Source organism: Podarcis bocagei (genome assembly GCF_964188305.1).
Source record: "Podarcis bocagei genome assembly, chromosome: 3".
Classification (NCBI taxonomy): domain Eukaryota; kingdom Metazoa; phylum Chordata; class Lepidosauria; order Squamata; family Lacertidae; genus Podarcis; species Podarcis bocagei.
The window spans coordinates 76,523,470-76,550,263 of NC_138127.1; the positions used below are offsets into that span (position 1 = coordinate 76,523,470).

The window sequence follows — 26,794 nt, forward strand, 5'->3', positions numbered from 1 at the left end:
GGAATCCGTGTGTCAGTCATTGTTTTACAATCCCACCAAAACAAAACTCAAATAGGTTAGCTAGATTGGTAATAAACTTCAATACATTAAGTCATTCATAAGCTGGCTTTTGAAGACTTAATATCAGCCATAATAATCATCCATAAAGTGTTATTGAATCAGGTCTTAAAACTTAATGCTGCTTTCATTACCCAAGGAGGAAAAGGGTTTCAGATTGGCAGGCGCTAGGAAGAAACGTCAGGCCCCCATGACTGATCAAAATTTGTTCGTGTGATTTAAAACCTTAATCACACCCAGAAAGTTTGCTATTCAAAATGTTATCATTTGCACTCCACAACGAACTCATGTCAGTGAGCCTAATCTGTGCATACTGAGAGAAATAAGCAACCAACATTGCACCAATAGAAAAACAACAAATTCATTTCTACTTGGAGATGATGTCATTAGGATTAGCATGAGGAGGTTATATGTGCCAGTGGTGGAAAAAGGCAAACCAATGGAACCAAAGATAACCCAACCACTCCTGAAAGAGCCTACCCTGCTTTGTGACAACTAGCACCCAATCACAAATACCCACCTTTTAGGGGAAGGTTGAAGAGAGGGTTGTGACACAACAACTGTATGTATTCTTAGATGAAACAGGCTTGATTAAGGACTTAATTGGCCTTGATCGCACTGATGTGCACTGAGAAGGAAAGATGAAGTGTGACCCTGTTATTCTTTCTTGATCTCTCAGTAGTTTTGATTCCATTGACCATCTGAACCAGCTTAGTGGGACAAGTATTGGAGGCACTGTTTTACAGTGGCTCTGATCCTTTCTCCATGGTAGGTTTCAGAGAACAGCATTGGGTGATTGAATTTTGGGACCCTGGCACTCTCACTCCTTTAGTTCTTTGCCCGGCTTTCTGTTATTATTTACATCAACTTCAAACTGCTAGTGCTCATGTTTAAGGTTATCACATCTCTGGTCCAACTATCAAATTACAAGTTCTGCACAAGCTCATCTTTCACTGTTTTGTTCTTGCAGTTTTTAAAATATAAATTTACCTGTTTTTTAATCATTTTATCGTATGCTGTTCTATAGATATAGCTATAGATATAGATATGGATGACTTATTATAATAAGAAAATAAACAACAAAAGATTTACAGATTCCATCACATTGTCACATAGATAGTGAACACATTTGGGCACAAGATATGGGACATAATATCCAGATGGTGGAATGGGAAAAACTATGGAAGAATGATATAAAGTTTACAGCATCTGTAGCGATTAAAGAAAATTATATGAAAATGATGTCTAGATGGTACCTAACTCCTGTGAAAATAGCAAAAATGTATAAATATAAGGAAAGCAAATGTTGGAAATGTAAAATTACAGAAGAGACATTTTTCTATATGTGGTGGGATTGTAAAATCATAAAGAAACATTGGGAAAGGATTTATAATGAGATGATGTTTAAAATAACATCTGTTAAAAAACCAGAAGCTTTCCTATTATGTATTATAGGAGGGAATCTACCAAAATTACAAAATAATTTATTTATGTATGCAACTACGGCTACAGGGACATTATTAGCACAATTTGGAAAGAAGAATGTGTCCCAGCCAAAGAAGATTGGCAAGTTAAACTAATGGAATATGCTGAAATGTCAAAACTTACAATGAAATTAAGAGGAAGAGACAACAACAAATTTAAGGATGAATGGAAGATGTTTATTGCATATATATTAGCAGGGTTTTAGAACTACTTGTAATTTTGTTATGAATGGATAGTAAGTGATTTAAATAAGATTTTAAATTAAGCAATGGACATGTAGTACATTGATAAATAATGGAACCAAGGAAGGGACTAAAAGGGAAGTCAATTTGTTTTGTTTTGTTTTTGTATTGTTGTTATTCTTTTTAATTTTTGCTATCTTTGGAAAATCAATAAATTGCTATTTAAAAAAAGATTGTGAACACATGTGTCACTCAGCAACAACAAAGATTGTAGATAGAAAGCAAAATTGAAGTGCAATCCAACCATTGTATGCTGTTCTGAGAAGCTTTTGTCCTGAAGTGTGGCATAGAAATCTTAAAAATAAATAAATAGATACTACTATTGGTCCCATTTATCTCTTTTCACACCTATCTCTGAGATAGCTTACATGACTAGAACACATGAAAACACAATTTTAAACATAAAGATTTGTTGAAATATACATTACTGCAGGGAATATATTTCAGTATTGTGCCATGAACTCTTATGCATGTCTGTTCATAAGTAAGTCCTACTGAGCACAATGGGAATTACTCCAGATACGGGTATATAAAAATGCAGCGCCCCCCTTATTTATACATTTATATACCCAACAGAGAGCTCCCACAAGAAAATCGATAAAATCAATAAAAGCAACAATAAAATCAGAACAAAATTAGACACAAACAATATACAATAAAGGATTGTAATTTTAAAACAACAGTTTCAATAGATTATTGCTGCTATTATCCAGAATTTATTTATTTATTTATTCATTCATTTATCCTGTCCCTCCTTCCCAAAGCAGCTTTGCGTTGCAAACAACTGTTAAAATGATAAAAAAACCTGAAAAATAGTTTTTAATACCGATGCAGACTGGGAAAGACAGGGTGCCAGGGAATGACTCTGTGGGTCCATAGGTGCCCATGGGTGCCACATTGCTGACCCCTGAATTAAACCAATAAGCATCAATATGTAACATCACCAGACCAGTGTCCCCCCAAGACCTGACATGGCTTTCACTGTGTTTGACTTCAAGGGCCGGCTCAGAACTGAGCTCCTCCAATCAGGGAAAGTCTGTCCAACCTCAGGATGAATAAGGTGACAGTGAAAACAATAGCTGTTCAAACACCGCCAACTCAGCCAGTACTTCTCCTCATCCCTAATGCAATGGCAGTCTCTGGAGGTGCCCTAATCTAACTATCATCTATCTGAGATGATAGTTGCATGCCAAAACTGACCCCTAGCAAAAGGCAGGGGTGACTCAGATACTCTGGTTTTCTGCCTTTCACACAGAAGATTGGTGCCCACCATCTTGATGGTGCAGCCTGTAGGCGTCTGCTCTTTAATGCCAACACAAGCTATCCCCATCTTTCAAGCTATGCTGCAGTTCTTCATAACTTCAAAAGCTATGCTGTCTCCTCCTTTCAGTGCTTTCCTCTTGATATTTTGTTTACCGTATGGCTTTAGTCCCAGAATTTGTATTCTGTCTGTTTGGTGGCAACTAGGGGTTGTAGAAGGTTTTCGTTTTATTATTGAGACTTAGTCTCGATTTATTTATTTATTCGTTTTACTTTTATGCCACCTATTTAACTGCATTCTCTAGGCAGTTCATAGCATGTAAAAATCAATAAACCAATAAAAAACCCAACAAAACAAAACAGTTTTGCACCAGCACAGGCCGCAGGGGCAACTTCAATTCAAGAACCAAAGGAGAGAGAAAATACAGTTTAAAAGCTATTTTTAAAGGCCTGGGAGAACAGAAAGTTTTTATCTGGTATCTAAAAGAAAATAACACAGGTGCCAGGCAGTAGCAGGTCGCATGATGTGGTGGCGGCACTCACCTGACTGCTGGCTGGTTGTGTTGCTACTACTTACCAGGAGTTTAAAGGAGAAGACACAGGCAGTGGCAAGGTTTGTGCAGTGCAAATACACCAGCAGAACCAGCAGTGTTTTTGCCCTTTACCAACTTTACCATCAGCTCGCCCCTCCCCTTGTATATCCAATTAAACTGCAGTGGTGCAACTGACTGGAGGTCAGGTGAGTGCTGCCACCCCACCAGTCTGGTACTTACTATTAAACTGGAAACGTTCTCATGTCTATTTTTATTTTGTACTTATTTGAGCTGTGTGAGAGTGGGCACAGACTATATTTAGGAGAAGGCATATCAAAAGAAGGAGAATGACACAGATCAAGTGGATCCACAACATATGGTGAAGTCTGGCATAAGTGCAATTAATCAGAGATACATGAAAGTAACCTTTGGAAATAATAGATGGTTGCACCATTGATATAAAGAGCTGACAAGCCACACAAGGGCTGGCAGTTGCTTTCTAGCCTAATCAAAATTAGTTCTGGGAAATCACTTGTGCCTCTCCTGGCAACTGGCCACACCTCCCTGGGATGACCTGCCTTGCACTTGAGAATCACTGGATTTGCATACTCAGCTTCTGTATACAGAAATATCTCTACCAGTTGATTGTGCTGTACACTTGCCATTTGACAGCTAAGCAGCTGAATCGCTTATTGTTCTGTGGTCGGGTCATCTGGGTGATGGTATAGTGGAAGAAATTATTAATTTATAAAAGCTGTGGGTGATTACAGTCAGTATTTAAATAAAATATTATTGAAGTTCCATCTGCAGGTATTCTATTTTCCCTAAAGGATTCTACGAACATCTGGAGAATTTGTAGGATAACATTTTATGCAGGCTGTTTAAAAAAAACACACAACCTGTTTATTTGATTATGCTAATAGCTAATTAATTCATACACCTGAGTCAATAGTTGAGAGAAAAACTGACTTCTCTAAAAATGGAAACCTCCCTGCCTTTTCCTAAGTGTTTAAAAAATGTACTGTATACAACCTAGGCTTCAAAAATGAGCTTAGTTCACCAACACTCTCATTCAGGTCTGCTGAGTAAGAAAGCACAGCAGAGGAATAAAGGGCTGCCTGTGGACAGGGGCAACCTCTTCTCTCTTGTGAACTTGGAGTTGGCTTCCTGTTTAGGAAACTAACTCCCCATCCCCTATGGTGATCAATAACCTGGCAGGTGCTGAAAGTCTAAGCATTGCTCAGATAGAAAAAGCAGAGGAAAAGGAAAGGAGAACAACTACCACATACAGAAGATGTACATGTGAACCTTTTGCAGCTTTCTTGGTGTTCTCTCAAGACTCCTTTGATAAGATCATTAAAGAATCAGGGACACTGTAAGCATTAGGCATGGTTGGTGTGAACCCAGTCACTATTAAAACAGTATACTTAACAAGTAAGCTGTAGACATGGATGAAGGTGTTCTTTCAGTTCTGAAGCTGTCAACTAGCAATATTCAACCATTGTTAAATGACTCCACCACGATAATTTAACTTGTGAAAATCTGTTGCATGTAAATTCACCATCAGAGTTTATCCTCCATGCTAAACACGCATGCCAATAAACGTTTTAAAGCACATCATTTTCTATATTTTGCTTTTTAAAAAGTGAACAGTACTCTCTTCCTGAATGAATATTCCCATCCATGAACCAGGGCTCGTCCAAGACAGTTTGAGAAGGACAACATGGTGCCTCCCCCATTCCATGTCTAAAGGCCAAATAGAATTATATTTCAAACACCCTTGATAGGACAGTATCCTCTGCAGCATCTGAGGGGAAAAGGGCACTTTAGGAGGGTGCAGGGAAGGCGGTCTGCTCCCTGACTCTCAGCATTTGCCATCTGAGGCAGCTGCCTTACCCTACCCAATAGTAGGGCCAGCCCGGCTATGAACCAGAAACATAGTACACAGAAGGAACCATGAATTTCTAAGCAGCTCTACCACATGGTTACAAAGCAGCACCTGATAGTTTTCTTATTTGTTCAATTTTTTAAAAAAAGAAATGTCCAGCCAGCTGAGTAAAGCAACCACCCTGGTGCCTGGGACAGGTAACAGCATCCTTTAATGGGTCACTGGGTGACCTTGGGCCAACCACTGCCTCTCAGCCTAACCTACCTCACAGAATTGTTTTGGGGATTAAATGAAGAGCAAGAGAACCATGTGGCCACATTTTGCTCCCCGAAGAAAATGGTGGAATATACCAGTGTATACCTCATATTTGCCAGGTCAATTTCCGTTCCAGACATGGGGTGGACAAGCAAATACTGGCAATTCCCACTCTTGTCTACGTATTTGTTGGAATTATCTTACCTCCCTAGCTGTCACCTGTCTCTGGAAATCATTGGGGGTGGGGTCACAGGCTAGAGGGCCCTGGACAAGAGCTTTGAAAACTGACCCCAGTGATGTCATTGCATTGTGCAGAAGGACCAGCAAAAACCACCTCACACTCAAGCTTTGTGTATTATACAGAATGCAAGTAGTCAAGGTGCCATAAACCTTTTTGAAACCATTAGTGCCATTAAAGCCTCTGTTGAAATATGCAGCAAAACAAAGCATCTAGCCTGGAAGTTGATTCAGGATAATGCAGCCCTCACCAGTACTGCTCTTTATAAGCAGGTATGGATGTACTCAGTGTTTTGCTACCTTTTTATTATTTAAAGTTTACCTACTGAGAAGCACAGGTCCCGTGGTACATGACTCCAGTCAAGCTTGCAAAAATTTACCACTTGTCTGATAATAAATGCTGGAAATGTAAAGAAACTGAAGGTACTTTTTTTCACCTTTGGTGGACATGCCCAAAGATTAAGGCTTTCTGGGAAATGATATATAATGAAATGAAAAAGGTATTTAAATATACCTTCCTTAAGAAACCAGAGGCCTTTCTCCTGGGCATTGTCGGCCAATTGGTGCCAAAGAAAGACAGAACATTCTTTCTGTATGCTACAACAGCAACAAGAATACTCATCGCAAAGTATTGGAAGACACAAGATCTACCCACCTTGGAAGAATGGCAGATGAAGGTGATAGACTATATGGGATTGGCAGAAATGACTGGCAGAATCCGAGACCAGGGAAAAGAGACGGCGGAAGAAGATTGGAAGAAATTTAAGAACTATCTTAAGAAACATTGTAAAATTAATGAGTGTTAAAATGATGCGGCTTTAGAAAGTAAGTGGATTACAGCTGTAAAGATTAAGTTAAAAGAAAAGAAAGGTTAACAATTAGATAAAATTAAGGGTGAGGATTTGCTGAACTAAATATTTGAAATTGGAATGCAGAAAGGGGAGGTATGGGGAGGTCGGTGAAGTAAGTTTTAAGAAAATAAGGTTTTGAAATTATACTTGTTCTTTTTTCTTGTTTGTGCTTGTTTGTATTGTTGTGTTTGTTTATATAATTTGTGAAACTTTAATAAATATCTTATAAAAAAAAAGAGAGAAGCACAGGTCCCATTTTGGGTGAGCAGCAGGGTATGTAATGGGCTCTTAAGGGATTAAATAATTGACAATTTCCCAGCTGTGCTGACACCAGGCCTGACTCATAACAAATTCATCCAATTGTTTATTTTATTTATTAAATTTACATACAGTTCTTCATCTGAGGATCACAGCGCATTTTGCGGCACAGAAACACAAAAATACATAACATAACTAAACAGTACCCCCTCCCAAGACACATGGAGTTTTAAAAAGGCCATAGATGATACAATACGCCAAAGCCTTGGGTGACGAAGTGTGTTTTTGCTTGACACCTAAATATATGTAATGAAGGCACCAGGTGAGCGTCCCTGGGGAAAGCATTCCACAAATGGGGAGCCGCTACAGGAAAGGCCTTCTCTCATGCTGCCACACTCTGAACCTCTCACAGAAAAGGCGCAAAAAGAAGGCCCTCAAGTTATGATCACAGCGTCCGGGTCAGTTCATATGGGGAGAGGCAGTCCTTGAAGTATTGCGGTCCTGAGCTGTTTAAAGCCTTAGAGAATCCTGCCCCCTGCCTTCTTTTAAAAGGTATCTGAAGCTAGATTTAGGATACCACAGAGGATTTATCATAGTAAAATTGTCTTCATCTTTTACTTCAAGAGATATATGAGTTCTGAAAGCTTTTTGAGGAGGAGTGGATCAGGGAGGAAAAATCTTTTTTCCCCTTCCTATAATCATAAGGGCTGCAGCCTTACTTGGTTGTAAATGAAAACTGAAGAGGGCCACCAAAATTATGGGTGCCTGAACAACTACCGCAAACCTAACACACCCTACTGTTATCTGTTCTAAATAATACACATAGGCCAGCTGTAGAGACTGACATTCATTATATTTTCTTGGACGGTGATATCACAGCATAAATGATAACTTTTAAAAATAAATCACATACAACCATATATGCAAATACTGGAATATTTTTTTTGGGGGGGGTTAGAATCATGGAAAATTCAGCATTGCTCTGTAAACAGGTTAGAGAAGATAGCTTATAAATGTTTTGAAATAATTTCACACTTACACAAACATTTGAGATTGAACTCAGAGTTTAATTGGGGATTTGAACTCTATTTGAAAGTATTAAGACAACCTGAATTACAGATTCCTTATAAATGTATTATTTTCTTCTTATGGTAGTACAAAAATTAACTGTTTCACTTCTGCGTTTTTAGAAGGTTTGCATTTTTCAGAGTTAAAAGGTACACTGAGAAAGGCTTATGGGAAATATCTGCAGGGCAGACTATTCTGTATTCACCATATGCACAGCATTTCTTTCCTTAAACATTTTATTAACCTTCTGCTGATGCAAAATGATTGCTGATCAAGCAATAGATGGGGGGTCAGTCCTGCAATTATGTTTTGAATTCTATTCAAACATATCTCACCCAGCATGAAAGGGTGGGGATGGGAGTTGATAAAATGAGTTGTTCTTGAAACGGGGTCTTTTAGAAGAACAATTAACCTACAATAACTGTTCTGGCCTCCTCTTAAGCCCCTGAATAGTAATCCTTCCTCATTAACTTCAAGTCTAATTAGCACCAGTAATGAAAACTGCTTCTGAAATAATCATAAGGTCATGCTCCCTTCATCTACAAAGTCTAATAATACCAATTAGTGCACTGGCCATTTTGATTTAACCACATGGCCATCCAGTTAGTCAACAGACATGGGCTGGAGGAACCTGTGCACCTGGGATAAGTCACAGCTTGGAATTAGTGAGTAGACTCGAGTCAAACCACAGGTATGGCCACATTTTGGCTGGATCTAGACACATCAAAGAAGCGTTTCTGTTTTGTCTTTCTTCCCTTCTCCTTGCCACCTGTTTTTTTTTTTCCTCTGTCAATGCTCACAGCATTTCTTCTGTGTCGTCCTAAGCATGGCATACAACTTTTCTCAAACTATACACAGCAAGTGGTCTTAGGGAGCAGTGGGTAGGACAGTTGTAGCCTATTTGGGGTGTTGTTTTTGTACCAAGCATTTTATGACTGTCAGATATACCTAGAATTTAGCACCTGCACTATTACTTATCTGAGATTCTTGTACTCAAAAATCCATAAATAAATGTGCCTGTTTTATTTTATTTTTAAAGAAAGCTGTTGGGGGCTACCAGAATAACAGCAGAACTGGAGGCCTGAGTTCTTCTTTTGAATGTTATTTGATTTTCTAAAAGATACAGGGCAGGCATAGGCAAACTCAGCCCTCCAGATGTTTTGGGACTACAATTCCCAACATCCCTGACCACTGGTCCTGTTAGTTAGGAATCATTGGAGTTGTAGTCCGAAAACATCAGGATGGCCAAGTTTGCCTATGCCTGATATAGGGCCTGAGGAGGTCTCCTTTGTTGAAGTGTGAGCTCATGAAGAGCTTCTATTTTCTGCTGGTCTAATACTCCAAATGAAGAGATTTCAACTAGGTGAAATGTGATCCATTGATTGGATCGACTAATAATTTGTTGCAAGCTTCAGATTTGCAAGTTTTTCTTCAGGTATAGGCAATCAGGGTGGAAAAAAGAAACCCTACAAATGCAGCTAAACTGGAAGATACCTGGCTGAGGCTAGTGCTCCATGAACAAAGAATTATAAAATCATATTGTAGTAATTAATAAGATTACACTCATTTAGACTTTGCCCAGAGGAACAGTTATTTCTGCCTTATGGAGAATATGTGATGGAAATTTTCAATATTGCAATCATTTAGTTTGATAAAAGATATAATTTAATTTACTACATATCTCTCAGTATACGGGATACAATAGTGCTGCTGACATTTCATAGCAGACTTGAGCAGGTACTAACTGAATGGTGCTGAAGGCCAGCTCAGGAAAAGTGTGCACAGGATCGCATCCTTGGAGATGTTGGCACTGGACCTTGGATGGGCAGATCTGTCTATTCTTATTTCTATTAATTCCCTCAGTTTTCCCATCTTTCAGTACTCCACAGTTCAGTACTCCACATTTCTGCATCAGTTTGCAATTTAATTATTTATTTAAAAAGCTCTTGTGAAAATTCATCGGCATTTCATTACAGATTTCTCCTAGCATAACACATTTTTGTATGTTAGTTTCGCTAATATGGGAATTTGTAAAAAAAAATTGCGTACTTTACCCTGGTATATGCATTTTTGTACACATTACTTGGCTTACACGGCTGGAGGACTGCACTGCAAAACCTGGAGATGTGCAAATTTGGAAGGATCACTGTGCTTCAGGTTTAGTTCAAGTATTGTTTCAAAAGGTGTGAATTAGGTAGGTTTACCTTTAAATGCAAACTGAATCAGATTTATTCCCAATGTTTTATTTTTGTAACTAAAAGCAGCTTCCTGGAAAGAAATTATGGAGGGGAGATGCAGCTTAACTCTTCCCCTTCCAGGCATTTTTGTGCATTCAAAAGCCATATACACATTCTTCAGTATGCTTTTTATTTCACAGGGATAAATATATAGGTACCTGTCTCTTACCTGCTGCAGGACAAAAAGCAGCAGGAAGTTACCAATTTTCGGTAGAAAATGTCTGGAAGGAAAAAGATTTCCTACCACCACCACCACCTGCTCATCCTTCACCGCTATTCACAGCTTCTTGTCACTGCTTTCAGTTAAAACAAGGACATTTCTGAGAAAATACACACATAGTAACATGTAATTTGGCTCTAAAATGTAGACAGTAAAAGCTACACTTTCAGTTGACACCAGCAATCTGTACACACAAATTGAATTCTATGGGATTATGCCCATGGTTTGTTTGTTTGTTAAAAGAATAAAAGAAAAAACATAGATTACCTAGGTCACATTTGTAGTCTAGGTGCATGCTAGTGCCATCTTCTGGATGTAGCCAGAACTACTCAATTAGAAGGAATGAATAAACTTGTACGGTCATTTATCAGTTTCTGTCAGCGCCTCCTTTCTGTTTTATCCCAATTTAGAGAATTACCTCTTTCTTGAACTCTCTGTTCCCAGCAATGTGTTTGTATAAGAGGTTCACCTTTCACACATACAGAAGTTTACGAGTATATGGAGTATTTAGCCAACTCATGTATTTCGGAGAAAAGTGTTTAAATAATAAGATTTTAAAGCCCCACTATCATTCAAAGCTGGTTTAGAGGAAGGCAGCATCCTGTGATATTATGAACTGATTCTGATTGCTTCCAGAGGCATGCTGTGGCGCAGTGCTGCATCTGTGAACTGTTTTGCATTAGGGACAAGGGTCCCTTTCTTTGCACTTCATAATGATGAATGTGATTCCTGAAGAGTGGTTCTCCGGTTCCAACCTCAGCATTGATGTATTAGCTGCCTTCTGTGCTCTCACAACTCCACTTCAGCCCCCGAGGAAAAGGATGTGGCAAACAAAACGTCTGCACTGTTCTGAAGGTGCCTTGCTCTACCAGACCTGGCGAAACCTATGTATATATCTAGGGTGTGGTCACCACACTGTGTAGAAGCTAACTCAGCTGCTGTGACTGAGGAGCAAAACAACCACCTCAGAGCAGGAGCTGCCAGCCTCTTGTGTCCTGTCACTGGAAAGGAGCTGTTGCATTGCCCCCAACCAATTGCAAGTTCATAATAAGGTAATAAATTGCAAGGACGTAACAATGTAAGCGAGGCCTGCTGTATCAAGCCCAAGTCCCGCCTAGACCAGCATTCTGCTCTCACAGTGGCCAAACAGATGCCTCTTAAATGAGGTAAAGTTAAAGGGACCCCTGACCATTAGGTCCAGTTTTGACCAACTCTGGGGTTGCGGCGCTCATCTCGCTTTATTGGCCAAGGGAGCTGGCGTACAGCTTCCGAGTCATGTGGCTAGCATGACTAAGCCGCTTCTGGAGAACCAGAACAGTGCACAGAAATGCCGTTTACCTTCCCACCGGAGTGGTACCTATTTATCTACTTGCACTTTGACGTGCTTTCGAACTGCTAGGTTGGCAGGAGCAGGGACCGAGCAATCGGAGCTCACCCCGTCACGGGGATTCGAACCACCGACCTTTTGACCGGCAAGTCCTAGGCTCTGTAGTTTAACCCACAGCGCCACCCACGTCCCATCTTAAATAAGGTACTAGCTTTCAAATGAAGTAACTAAGAAGTGGAGTGCCAATCAGATAGCTTTAAGAAAATGGGCTGAACCAGAGTTCCTTAACCCACTTTGAAATCATCAGCAGACAGCTGCCTAACATAAATCAGACATTCCCTTTGAATTAACAGTGGATCTTTATCAACTCTAGGAGCAGCGTGCTTTCAACATACTGTGCTGAGTCTCATCAAAAAGACTGTGTGTGTGTGTGTATTTGATTGGTTTTGTTTATTTACTTTGGCCAGTGCAGGTGAAATAAAATGGTGAGCATACAACATAGCTCAGCGTATCTTTAAAAGGACTACAGGTGCATCCAAAATATTCAGATAATCATACATCAAGAGAAAAGGAAGTGCTACTTCCCTAGGATTACATGAAGAACCCCACAGACCAATAAGAGAGGCAGTTTTAGGGCAGCACAACCAGTTCCCCAGCACTGGACACCAAGCAGAGAGGATGCCTCGTAAGCACTTGCCCTGCTGTGGGAAGGAGGCATGAGGGCTCTAGGACCCTGCAAGAGCCCATGGTGCAAGAACTAGGGGAGGAGAAAATGTTGGCTTAATCCAGGGTACCAAAGCACCAAAGTCCACCCTTGCTAGTAGGATAATTTTGATTAACAGTGTTGGATTAAAAAAAGGCTTGGGGTGAGAGGAAGGTGGTTCAGTGTTTGTGTGCTGTGTGTACACTGTGTACAGTGTGTGTGTGTGTGTGTGTGTGTGTGTGTGTGTGCACATGTATGTCTGTGAGCCCTATAGCAGGTGTTATTTGAAAGCAGTGTGCTGGTTGTTGTAAAACTTGTGTTGAAAGCAAGTAAAAGTAATTTACCACATATAATGTAAAGTGGGATACCAGCGTCATGCTTCTGCTGTTGCAGTGAATCTCTTCACAACCATGGTTTTCAGCATAACAGCCATCACAGAGTTCCAGAACAGCCACCATCAAAATAGCTCTGTTGCCGTTAATGTACAGGCACAGTTTACTGGCTTCTGCCACCTCTCCCTCGCCACATCAGATAATCTTTTGATTAAGGCCTCCATTTCATGGTATGTGCATGAAGCAGGAAGGGGTTCACACAATTTATGGGCTCCAGGGTTATGCTGGTGGCCCCAACCCTGATGTCTCATATTGAATGCTAACATCTGAAGAGGAGAAACCTGTGTATATACGTTGGCTTGCCCTTTTCAGATATCCATGCTCAACATGCAGACATCAGTAGGCATGAGTAGAGAAATGTGACTGTCAGGGTAGTTCAACATCCATTTAATCACATAGAGCCTCCTTGGTATGAGGTGGTTTTAGCTCAGGGCGCATCACCAGGGGTATAAAGCTCAGCAATGGAATATAGCTCAAGGCTATAGCCTAAAAGCATTTGACACAGCAATGTTGCTACAGCTATGCTGTGGGTATAGTCATTACCTGGATGGAACCCTGTATAAGCTGCATTGTCTAGGAATTCTATATATGCTACGTTGCGTTTTACTGAAGAAAGGCAGGATATAAATGTAAATCTATGCAGTTAGGAATATTGTGTAGTGGCTTGTTCACTCAACAGGTTGTAGTGGTGTAGCATGCATTTTGCTTACATACTCTGAGCCATGCCCCTGCCTCAACCTAGAAAAGCTCCCACCATGTAGTAGTGAAGCACAGCCACCATTGTCATGGACTTGCCATGGACCATCATGAGCCTTCTTTGTGGATGTGAGGTTAGGACATTGCTTTCCGTTTAGCCCTGCCTCTTCTCCCTTTTTGCATCTCAACTTTTACCAGTTGGTCACCTTTCCATCCAGTTTACATCATGGTCCACTGTAAACTTATTGGTGTAGGGTGCATCATGGTGCTTAACTATGTGTCTGCTGTTCCTTACAAAACCTGTGTTACTCTCACACAGACATCCACCCAAACACACTGTGTGCAATGATATGTCCCATTTTTTGTGTGGCATCTCAGTGGGACTTAAACACTTTCCCAATGTCTGTTTGTGTGTGTGTGTGTGTGTGTGTGTGTCCTCTCTCTCTCTCTCTCTCTCTCTGTGTGTGTGTGTGTGTGTGTGTGTGTGAGAGAGAGAGAGAGAGAGAGAGAGAGAGAGAGAGAGAGATGTGTGCACTGTCACCATATGGAATACATGTGCAGGCCTTTTACCTATGGGGGTGACTTGGATGTTGAGACTGGAATGGCTGGACTGCAAGGGAAATTAAACTCTTTTCTGAGAGGAAGCCTTGAGGTTGGTGGCTTCATGCATCACTTCAGTCGCTGCCCTTCTCACTGCTAGTCACTGGCGCCTCTGATAAAGGAGGCACTGTGGACTCTTCTTGGCAGCATTTTGGCAGCATCCTTCTGTATTGTGTGTGGGAGGAGGTGAGGACCAGGCTCCATAATATCATCATAGCCTCCTTACTGCTTCTGCATGTTGATTGATGCCCTCCATGCATGAATATGATGTGCTATTGTCAATACACAATGCCATTATTGACTGGTGCTGCTGTAGTTGCCACTGTGGGAATGTCTGTCGGTGGTGCTACATTATTTCTTGTATGCTACTGTTCATGGTTGGTTTTCGGCTTTTGCTGCTGTGGGTACATATGATTGAGACTAGAGGAGGTGCGCCTATAGTGTAGTGGATTGGCCTGTTATTCTCAAAATGCATTTCTTGCCTAAATATTTAAAGACATAAATAACCTCCAGCTATTCCACCTTGTCATTTTAAGCTTTCTGACATTTATTGTTGTGAAGAGAAGAAAGGTCAAACTTATCAAATCTGCATTTATGCTTCCATGACATTTTTCTCCAACCAAATTTTTCTGAATTACAGAGGCAAGACAAATGTAGCTCATTTCAGAAAGGACCTTTTTCATCTATGCATGGCCGCCTATGCCGTAGCACACATTTCTGAATATTCTTTGTATAAGGGAAGAGTAATAATTCAATCAGTTCAAGAGAAATTTGGGAAACAGTCTTGTGAGGTAGAGATTGCATTCCAGTTCTGCCACTGACCCATTAACAGTGTAGCTCTATACATGTGTACTCAGAAGTAAGCCAGGGTGAGTCAATGGGATTTACACTCAGATCCGTGTGTACAGTGCATAGGGTTGTAGCCGAAATACCTTGGGGAAAGGAATTTAGACCTCATTTTCCAAACATAATGACTAGTTTTAGAGTGCCTTCCTTTCAGGTAAACAAACATACAAAGTGGTTTGAATGCAGCATTCAGATGCTTTGAGCAGTAGGTATGCATGAAGAGTTGTTGCCTCCTGTTGATTTCTAGCTATAATTATATTTCTGCTAAATATTTACATAACGCAGTGTCCCTTGAGGGACTGCAAATTTTCAGAAACAGATGTACAAAATAGCCCCAGCTAAAGTAATCACTTGAAAAGAAATCTTGTATATTTTCCTATATATTAAACACTGTTCTGACTTGGCTGGTACATTGTGCAATATATTTTTACCTATCAATATTTTAGCAGGTTGGGTTACTGTTAAGAATTCTAACAAAAGGCAGCCGAATGATAAGCAAATGTAAAATTATACTTCAGGAAGCAAACTTCAGATTCCTTGGCACAAGTCTATGATGCTCAGAGCCAGAGACAAATCCATATCACTGGCCTTCAAACAGGAGCTTGAACTTTGAATATCAAATATACGTAGTGACCTTCGCATAAGCAAGTTGCAGACCGAAAAACGTTTGCTGAAATTAGGTGGCAAATAACTCTGACAAACCAGAGACATCCATAAGCTACAGATAGGCAGCGTGCAAACAGGGAACAAGGCTACGGTTTGTCAAATAAATTGTTTTTCATGAAAACTGCTCAGGAAGGGACGGCAGTGGGGAGGAGGGGGTATAACTCACTACGTTTCAAAAGGACATTTTATTGAACAGATCAGAGAAAATTCAGGCATCCTGGCTGCTGAATCTACTTGTTCTCCTAACTAAACAAGACGGAAGCGTGTATTAACTGGAAACTTCTCCAGAGCCAAGTCTATTTATATGAAACAGAATTCCAACTTTTGGAAAAGTCTTGGAGGGATCATGGATGAGAACCTGCTCAGGCCAGGTCTCTCTTTGGAACTGAAGTATAATAAACAACATGCCAGCAGCAGTGCATATTATAGGTAATGACAATGGGGAAAATAATCCAATGGTCATAGTGCTGCCTTGGGAGCTTCCTTGTCTTCTGAAGACACTTTGCATCCATGAAAACAAAGCTTTTCTCTGCCACGTTTCCCCAAATGTAAATGTGAATAACTGCATCTCTTTACCATAAAGGAATACAGCCTGTACCAACATTTTGGTACACCTATGACTTAAATGTCACGTTTAACTATTCTAGCAGTTTAGAGGGAGACGGACATACAAATACTTATGATAGACACCAAGATAAATCAGAAATAGAGGGCTATACAGTTCTGCACTGCTTAGAAATTCCACCAAGCTCAGGTTATGCAGAAACTGCTCTTCATTCATAGTTCATAGTGCAGTTAAATTGTTCTCTGAACCTTACTTCTGTGGAGACCATTGAAAACCAATGTGGTCCACTGGGTAGTTGTTGTTTCTATAATTTAAACTTGGGTTCAAATCCAAGTTGAACTCATCTGTAAATTGAGAATGTTAATTCCTGACAAAAATGGGCTATGTAGAAAATGAACCAACTAATGGTAGAAATACAGACACACACTGCAATTGTATACACTAACATCCTGTGGAAGTCAGTGGGAACTGAGCAGTTTTGAAGGCAATAGTTGCAAAAGACATTTGCATATTCATATGCAGGTGATTAATAACTGGGCCAACTGAGAATTTTCACACTTTAAACATTAAGCATGCCTACACATTAGACTGACATCAATGAGAATCAATGGGGGAAATATTCCTTTTGAACTACAGGAAGATTACCAACTGAGGTTGCATTGCATCTGAAGTTACACCCCATTCAAATGAGGCAAATACAACAGAATTAAACACAAGCAAAATAATTGCACAGAGTTGATTTGTAAGAGCCATAGTGAGACAGCAGAATGAGGTAGCTATTGCCAGTAGCTTTCAGCATCTCACTCACAGTTTAAATATTTCACTCTTAACATAATTTCTGTTGTCAGGATTACAAAATCAAACAAAAAGAATAACAATAAATTAATTATCCATCATGATTATTATCATATGATCCAAGCCAGGGGTGGGAAATGGCCAGCCTGTTGAGACCATGAAGGGTCATGGAGCCTCACCAACTGAACTGCAGCTTCTACTTCTTAGCCCCCCATCCTACCCCATCATTTAGGTTTGAAAACCTAATTCACACCTATAGAAGACTACCTTCAAGCATAATTCCAGCACAGGAACATTTTCAGTGGAATTGCAGCTGGGGAAGGAGTTAACATTTAATAATGACTTTGCACTAGATATAAACTGATTTGATAGTTGTTTCTGTTCTCCAGGGCAGGGAATGCTGGGGAGCTCTAGCAGAGAATTCTGAGCACCTTAATCAAACTATAGTTCACTGGCTTTTTTGTGGGAGGCCATGCTAGTTAAACTGGTATAAGACCAATATATGTGGGTAAAATACGTAGCTATAGCATTAGTATCTAAAGATTTGTATACACACCACCTGTTGCAGCATTACTCTAGTGCAATTGCTATCAGCCCCAAATTGTACTGGAAGTTGGCTGAATTTACTTCCTAACAGAGTCATTTGCTCCCACCCTCTACCAGGGTGTCATAAAAATGGCCTATCCATAGCACGTGATCCATGTCCTATCCATAGCATATAGGACATAAAGATACCTAACCACAAACTAAGAGTGTCTGGTGGCTTCCAGGATTGTGTATGTTTCCTGATCCATGGGGGTCCCACCCACAAGGACAGATGATGGTCCAAGCAAGGTGGAGGTCTGTAGCCCCAAGATTCAAAGCAAACAGGAAGGCAAGGAAAGGAAAGTTCAGCACCTTGGAGAGGGACCAGTGTGTGGGTTTGAGGACCACTGTTAGTGAACCTGCAGAACATCTAAGTCAGGCATAGGCAAACTCGGCCCTCCAGGTGTTTTGGGACTACAACTCCCATCATCCCTAGCTAACAGAACCAGTGGTCAGGGATGATGGGAGTTGTAGTCCCAAAACATCTGGAGGGTCGAGTTTGCCTATGCCTGATCTAAGTTGTTTAAGCAATGCCCTGAAGCAAAGGGCAAATCTTATAGCCTGGGCTAGGTAGAGGCTCCATTCCCTGAGTGCTACATATGGTCAGTTAAAGGGCCCTTTACCGCAGAAGCTGATGTCTTCTAGACCCTCATATTTCAGTTTGTGGGGATCTCAGAGCTCTCTTGATCTTCCAAGGAGTCTGTGGTCCAAACATCAGGGTCTGATTCAGAGGAAGAGATGCAGACTCCAGTGTCCATGACTCCACGTGGCATAGAAAAGAGAGTTGATCCATCTCATCCTTGGGACTGCCATTGTCAGAAGACTTTATCTCCAAGGATTCCTAGTTTCTACATGGTATGGAAGAAATACTACCACCTGCCACAGTGTTAACTTTCTGGCAGCTTGTCCATACTGAATTTTAACTGTGCTATACTTCGCACTGAATATTATGTGAAGGAATATAATGTTAACAAATCCTAAGGCTAAACCCTAATGGGTAGGGCTATTGTGGAGTCTGCCAGCAGCTATTCAGAATCAGCAAGGCCTAGACGTAGGAGGGCTCCTACACAGGTACAACACAAAAACATGGACATAAGGAGGAGCCCATCCTTCTAAAACTGATTACCAGTGTGGTGCCAAGCACAGAGATATGGAGAGGGAGCAGGGGGACACGCAAAACCACCCTCTTTTTTCAGAATTAAAGACCATGGAGGGGGTAGCACCTGAAGGCAGTGTGGAAGACAGGGCATCAAAGGATGATTCAGGAACAAAGCATTCTGAGAGTTACTGCATAGTGAGCCACAGTGACCTACCTCAAGCTACCTAGGAGAACATTCAGGCAGAGAATTTTCTTGGTGTCAGGAGAACTGTCAACATATTCTATTTCTAGAAGTTAATTACTGTGCCTGTCCCTCTGCTTTACCCCACTAGCCCAAATAACAGTCAGCACTGGCAGTAAAGTCCAAATGGAAGATTGCTGGGCAGTAGAGGAAGGTCATTTCACAACACCATGCAAAATTTCATGCTTTTTCTTTGTAAGTACAGTAGTACCTCTGGTTGCGAATGGGATCTGTTCCAGAAGCCCATTCACAACATGAAAAGCCCGCAGCCTGAAGCGCCATATCTGCGCAGGTGTGCGGTGCGATTTAGCGCTTCTGCGCATGTGTGAGCTGCGAAACCCAGAAGTAACCATTTCCAGTACTTCCAGGATTGACGGTACTACTTTTGGTTTAGCACTAAATTGAGCAACCTAAATACCCAAGAACTTGCCATGGGTGTAAGATGGAAGTACTTATACATCCATGCAACTAATTCCAGCCATCCCATTTGAAGTAGTTGAATTTCATATACTTTTCATTAATATTACATTTTCTCCAAGTGTCAGATCTTGAACGTAAGGTTGATATATTTATTTACTATGTTGCGCAAGGGTGTTTTAACATACACATTTGATTTTTTCTTCTAATATGGCTATTTTAGCATCGGCAGTATCAAAAAGACAGATGAATCCTGCTCATGGAAGTATAAGCAATGCCCTTTCATTCCAATTTGGAAAGTTTCAGCAGGGCTTGTTGTAGAATGAAAACCATCTGCTAATACCCATGTCTGCTTGCATTCTCCAATCCACTCTACCATGATCTGAGATGAATGTATGCGCCTACAGACATTCCCAGGCCATGCAAGACCTATCAGCATATGTTTTATAGCTTCCAGGATGTGAAAAGTCTGATGACATCATGAACTACTTGATGTGCCAAAGACCTGCTTCCAGATCTCTCTGGACATCTCCAGGTTATGTTAAACCTTACATTGCAAGTTGTTTCAGACCAAAACCCACCAAAATGCAATAGGTTCTAAGTCAGAAATCACTCTGCACTAGTTGGCATCCTGGTCTGAAATCTAGTTGTAAACATCAATCAATTCCATCTATATACTGGTCTCCAACCATTTCCCGCTGTTTACTTTGTTCAGGTTGGTATATGTCTCCACCATATTTTCTTATTTCCATGCTGAAATCTAGTGGCCAGTTCTGACTACTTAAAACCTGAGGAACTTTGCTACTCGTGGTATGTAGAAAGTCTAAATAGGAACCAAAAGCTAGACTGAGGGAATCCTCCAGCACAACATTCCAGGTGCTTTTGAAGTGTGAGCGTAGCAGTAACTCTAACAAAAATGCAATTACACTCCCATGGCGCCAGAACAGCTTCAGACATAACCCCATATTAAATTAGTATTAGTCTACATGTGTGCTATAGATTAGGAAGAAATGTACCCTGAAGTCTCAAATGGACATACTATGCATTCCTATTAGGAACACTGTTCAACATCTCAATCTGTCTCATACATCAAAGTGGCATGACCTTCTGAATTGTCTCTAGACTGGCTTGCACTGTCTGTGCTTTAATATGCACCCCTATACACATACACTTTTGAATATATTGGTAACAATTCATCATCAATAAAAGTTAAATCCTCCTTACTATCTACAGATTACTGAAACATCCTAACAAACTTGCTTCAAGGAGCAAATGAAAACATTTCTGGCACTATAACAAGCAGATTTGTCTACAGTGTAGCTGAAATACATGGACCAGTGGTTTATAGATCATTGCCTGATATAGATCATACATTCACTGGTGCTGGGCTAGAGCTGTCCTTCCAAGGTGGAGGAGCATGCTCACCCACTCCCCTCCACCACGCAGATAACATCTAATGTGAGCAGGGCACTCCATTCACAAAAATGCCCTATCACACAGACAGGCCTAGTCCAGGTTGTCCTTTCTCCCGAACAGTGTGTGTTCATGAGTGAGGAAGGAGACTGTGTGAACTTGACATCCATACGAATAGATGTTTGTGTGGAGCACGTGACTCACACGTGATGCCATTTGCATGGTGGAGGAATTAGAGCTAGCCCCCTCTTCCACCTTGCAAGAGCAGAACTGTCCCTGGCAAATGTAAGAACCAGGACTTCGTTACTAGAATTATCTAAGGTTATAATGTTTTCTGCATCTTCAGAGTTTGCCATTGCTGTAAACTGACTGTAAACTGGCCCTGTAAAGCAGGAGTCAGCAAACTTTTTCAGCAGGCGCCCGGTCCACTGTCCCTCAGACCTTATGGGGGGCCAGACTATATTTTTTTTGGGGGGGGGAATGAACGAATTCCTATGCCCCACAAATAACCCAGAGATGCATTTTAAATAAAAGCACACATTCTACTCATGTAAAAAGACGCTGATTCCCGGACTGTCCACGGGCTGGATTTAGAAGGCGATTGGGCCAGATCTGGCCCCCGGGCCGTAGTTTGCCTACCCATCCTGTAAACTGAGAACATTACTGAAAACTGCAAACACCCTTAGAAAAAGTCACCATGGCAAAGGTTGCGAACCCCAGCAACCTCCATAACACAAGGGATGTTATGCTTAACTGTTGAATACTGAGCATTTTATCTAAGGACTTTTGTTGACACATTCTGCGGGGTGTTCCATAGAGCTTTTGCAGCCATCCTTTAAGATGGCTTTTCTTGCAATCTTTCACTGTCTTCTTAATAATACTTCCCACACACGCTGAGGATTATCCTTCATAGAAATCTCTTCCAGAGTGATTTGTTAAATAGGGAAAGGATATAGGCTTTAGCTAAGCAATTTTTTAAAATAACCTTCAGTGGGTTCTGAGTAGAGGTTGGAGTGACAGTTGAGGCAACAAGAACATTTACTGGAACTTCTTACTCATTTGAGAGGCAGAGTTCAGCTAAACTTTGCTTCCCAGACCATCAATATTTTAATCTCAATCTACAAAAAGAACAACTTTGCCAGCCTAAATAAATAAATAAAGTCAGGTTAATTATTAATCTCAACTTCTGGCAATTGTGAACTACTCACTAAACAGGCAATAAGGAAAAGTCTACTGTTTACCAATGAGAGTGTAAAGGCCTTGCATTGTTGACTTTAGGATTGCATTGTTTCCTATTAAGATGAACAACTGCTTACATGTTTTGCAAGGAAGATCTCAGCTATGCCCTTTCTGCAACAACTTGGCTCCTGCAAACAACATTGGTAGCTCTTGTTTGTAGATGACCTGCTGCTTGTAGATTGTGTTATTAACAAAGCATCAATTAAATATGCCTTCAAACTAAATGCATGGTCATACTTAATAATGGAGCAAATATAATATATTTGAAGATATAACTAACAGCAGGTCTGAACTACTGTGAATCCCAGCAACAGAACCACTCAGAAGAATGGTAGGTAGCATATGGAAAGAATATTACCCACAGGCGTCTCAAATAGTAACCAGAAGGATCTGTGGGATCTGTTTCTCTGAAAATCACATCTTTGATTGTTCTGGAATTGAGGGCAGAGCTTCAGCAACATATTTTTTTTAAGTGTCCACAGGAGGTCCATCACCATAGCTCAAAAAACTGAGTATAAGCCCTGCTTGTCCAATTTTTATTTCGGTTAGAATGCTTTCAATCTTGATTGTGCCCACTGAAGTCCTATCAGCAATTTTAAACTTTCTGGACCATTTATTCCTATATAAGACAGAAGGTGGATGCTTCAGCTTTCATTTCCAAACCAATCGGAATATACAACTCTCTTGAAAGATGTATTTAAGACTGCTCTGCAGGCCATTAACTATGGGGTTACTAACACTCCACTGATTAGGGTTCTGCATTATAAAATACTAGCTTATGTCCTTATGGCACATTATAAGGGATATGAGGTTAATTTATACCATAATTTTACTTAAATGACAGGGAAAAGAAAGAGCTGCAGTCTAGATCGTATCAGCACTCAACATATGGGGAGAAGAAGGGATCTGTTGTTGTTTTTTATCAGGAAATTCAACAGGGAATGATTGGAACAAGGGAGCATGCAATTCAGTGATCTCTTGCACTGGTCTAACCTTACAGGAGTTAATGAGACTGAATCAATATATATGGTCATCAGTCAGTCTCTCAGAGGAGGGACATGCAGTTTCTTCAGTCAGAAGAGACAGGCCCTGCCTGGTCAAGCTATTCATGGCCTAGAGAAATTTGGGAAATAATAGCATTGCAGCCACCAGGATATCTTGCCTATGCTTCCCTGAACAGAAGATCTCAGCAAGTGCCAATCTCATTCCAAAACAGAAGGACATGTGATGGACTTTCATACTGATTTCATCCTGGTAGTGGGAGTATCAAAGTATAGGCTGAATGCAGCCTGCAGGCTGTCAACTGGCCACTACTGTCATAGAATATAGAAGCATTCCCTTTGGATACAAAATTGTCATTAAAAGAAGAATGATACTAAGAGGTTTCCCCATGTGTATGCTTCTCTTCCAAGAATGTGTCTCTTGTCCCTGTGCATTGACTTTATGCACTGTCTAGGCATTTTTCCTTAAGAAATAAATTCTGGGACTTCTCAGTATACTCTGCTTGTGCATAACACACAGTACAGTCTTCACTCCATTTACTCTAAAGTAGCCCAGGGGAGCTCAGAACTACTCTGGAATCAGTAAACTGAAAACTGGCAGTCTGGTATACAATTTAATTAAACCTAAATACTTCTACTTTACAGCAGTTTAGTCTACTTCAATTCATTGGCTGCATAAACTTAAATCAGTAGTTCAACAAAATTGAGGAGTTAGCTGTTATCCTACTTTATATCCCCATGGTAATCCATAATGTAATTTCTGTAACCTTACAAGCAAGCTATGGGGACAAATTTTCATCTGTTTCACTGAATTAATGTGTCATACATTAAACACAAGGAATTTGAATTACACTGTATCTTACAGAAAACTTTTTAAGGCATGCTGATAACAGTCAGTAGGAATCTATTGATTGAAGGAATGTGTTTAAGACACGCATACTGGAATGCAGAGATATTGATTTTAATCCAGTAATTAATGGAAGAAGAGATAAATTGAAATGAAGACTGGTCACTAGTCATTAATCAGTTGACAGCTTTAGCAGTTATAGACTTACGTGAGACTAGAGAGACCAGAGAGACTTGTGAACCACAGCTAAAGAAATACATCCTGCTTATCAACCAACCACTTCATAAAGTCTTTTTTTCTAGGCTACAGTTCCTTGAAACTCAAACCACACACAATTTTTCACAAACATGCTTGATCCAATCAAAACTTCATTTTGTATCTCTCTTTTTCCAGGGCCAAGAGATTCAAGACCCTCTCTACTCTCTGTCTTGAGTAATCCTGTAAAATGTGGTTTACTTTTACTGGGTACATTTAACTGGAAATAATTCCCACTGAAATCAGTGGAACTTTCTTCTGGGTAACCAGGCACAACAGTGATTTGTTAGCCAATGACACAGAAATTCAAGGAACCACTTGCATCTCCCAAGATAAAATAAACATCTAGAACCAGAGCAGTCCACAGCCCAATTGCTTCTTAGTAGACTAACCGAAGTGCTTTGGAACCAAACTAGATGCTTTTTAGACCATAGTGATAATGATTACTCGTTTATTATTTTCTACAAGAGGGAGAGCTTCCTGGTCAAGGGAAGGAAGAACTTTGCCTTTGATAACAACCCTTTATGCCACTAAGTGAGAATCAAGGTTCCCAAATAGAGTGCTGCAGAGCCTTATGCCCATCAGCCTGCAGTACAATATTTTTGCACTGGACACCACAAGGCCAAGCAATTAAGGGAGAAGAGGAATTTAGACAAGCACAACAGGCATGTAGTTTCCATGCAACTCTTTCAGTTCCATTCAGAAATACACACCCTTTCCTGCAGTGGTGACTGGTTATTTTAAGATCTGTGCAGAAATTTCAGAGCAGATTACAAACTCTTTCCAGTGGATTCTTGTGATAAGCTACATAACTTCTCTACAAGAAGTAGAGTCGACTTTAGAGGCAGCAGCAAAATACCTCCTAGAGGTTTCTGAGATTAGGTTTCCTAATCCAAATCATCCTAGCCCGAAGGGGTGGACTCTGGGAAGGCAAAGACACCTCTGCCCCCCCCGCCCCACTATTTCATTCCTGGTAGAGTTCCCAAACTTTCTCCAGGGACAGATTTGACCCCCATCCCGCTAGTAAGGGAGAAGCCCTGCATCTTGTCCGGATGCAGAAGTCGCTAAGCAGCTGCTCACCTCTGGTGGCCATCTGCAAGAACAGACGGGGCTGGGAGGCTCTGATCGCCGCTGATAAACTGCCTTCTCTGCCCTGGAAGGACGCCTTCCTCTCGGGCATCAGCCGGATTCTCAGCCTGCCTTCTCCAGAGCGGATCCACCAGCTGAATTCCTCGGTCAGGGTGAACTCGATCTGGCGTGCCTCTGCCTGGGCTCCTTCCCCGGCAGGATGCCACGCGCAGTCCTCCCGCAGGTTGGCTTCTCCCACTTCCAGCACCAGCTGCTTGGCGCGGCGCAGCTTCCTCACCGAGCCGCCTTTCAGCACCTTGGACGGGGCTCTGGCGCGGCCAGCAGGCGCCGCCGACCCGCTCCTGGGGAGCCAAGAGCTGGCCGCGCGCAGCAGCGGCTGGCAGGCGAGCACCAGGCTGCAGCGCGCCTTGAACCCGCCCAAGGGTTCCCCGCCGCCCAGCACCAGCTCCCGCAGGTAGGTCCGGAACAGAGAAGGCACGATGAAATCCATGGCCAGGCTTTTCCTCTGCTGCCGGGAGAAACTCGGCGCATCCCGCTGCGGCGGGCGGGAGCCCGGAGGGGAGCTCCCCGCTTCCCGGGGCACCGCTTGGGCGGCCAAGGCGGCCAGAACGGCCAGAAAGAAGAACCGCGGCAGACCGGCGGCGTTCATCTTGCCATGGAATGGAGCGGGCGGGGAAGAGGCGAGAGTCCGAAAAGTAAGCTTCCTCCCGCTTCAGGCACCAGCGGGAACCAACTGGCCGCTGAGGCGGATCCTCCTGAAGCGGAGCCACCAGCCGCACACGAGGCGGATTCGCGCTCCAATCACCGCCGCCACCAGACGCGCCCGAGACGGTCTAAACGTCCCGCCACATCCTTGTGGTAACCTCTTCCCTGAAGAGGCAGGAGGAAGGTGGAGGCGGGGGCGCTTGCCTCGACCTCGCGCCCAGCGGCTTGCAGGCGGCGACAGGAACGCGCGCGCGCGCCCCTGACCGCTGGAGATTCGTTTTTGTTTTTGAAACAAGGGAACGGACCGCGCGTTTTCCCTCGCGCTTCGCCAAGTCTGTGGAGAAAGCCAAACGCCGCCGTCCGCTTGGTGTCTGGGGGGGGGGGGCGGAACCTTCCCCTGAGCGGGTTCCTGGGGGCCAGAGAACCGCCTCTCTCCGGATTCCTCCCGCCTCTGCCCGGCTTTGAGAGTTGCAAGGGGGCGGCGCGCGGCGTCTCTTCAAGTCCCGCGTCGTCCAGACGTCTCGGGAAGCGACGGGGCGCGACTCTCCCAGGCCCCGGCGAGCGCTCTCCTTTCCCTCCTCGCCGGGTTCTCCGGCGCAGGCTCCTTGCCCGGAGATTCCCCCGAGTCGTTTGGCTCCGAGTCGCCGGAGCAGGCACTGAGCTCCCTTCGCCGCCTGGGCTCTTCTTCTTCTACTTCCCTGCGCCCTGGCAGGTGACGGAGG

General features: G+C 42.0%; 1 protein-coding gene across 1 annotated transcript in view; it reads right to left on the minus strand.

Moving 5' to 3' along the window:
• ALK (ALK receptor tyrosine kinase) overlaps window positions 1–26,532 on the minus strand; it is a 600,993-nt gene extending 574,461 nt beyond the window's left edge. Inside the window, exon 1 of the mRNA XM_081186349.1 lies at window positions 25,359–26,532. Coding sequence (XP_081042475.1) covers window positions 25,359–26,016 — 658 coding nt within the window. The 5' untranslated portion in view covers window positions 26,017–26,532. The remainder of the gene's footprint in view (window positions 1–25,358) is intronic.
• Window positions 26,533–26,794: the final 262 nt, after the last annotated feature.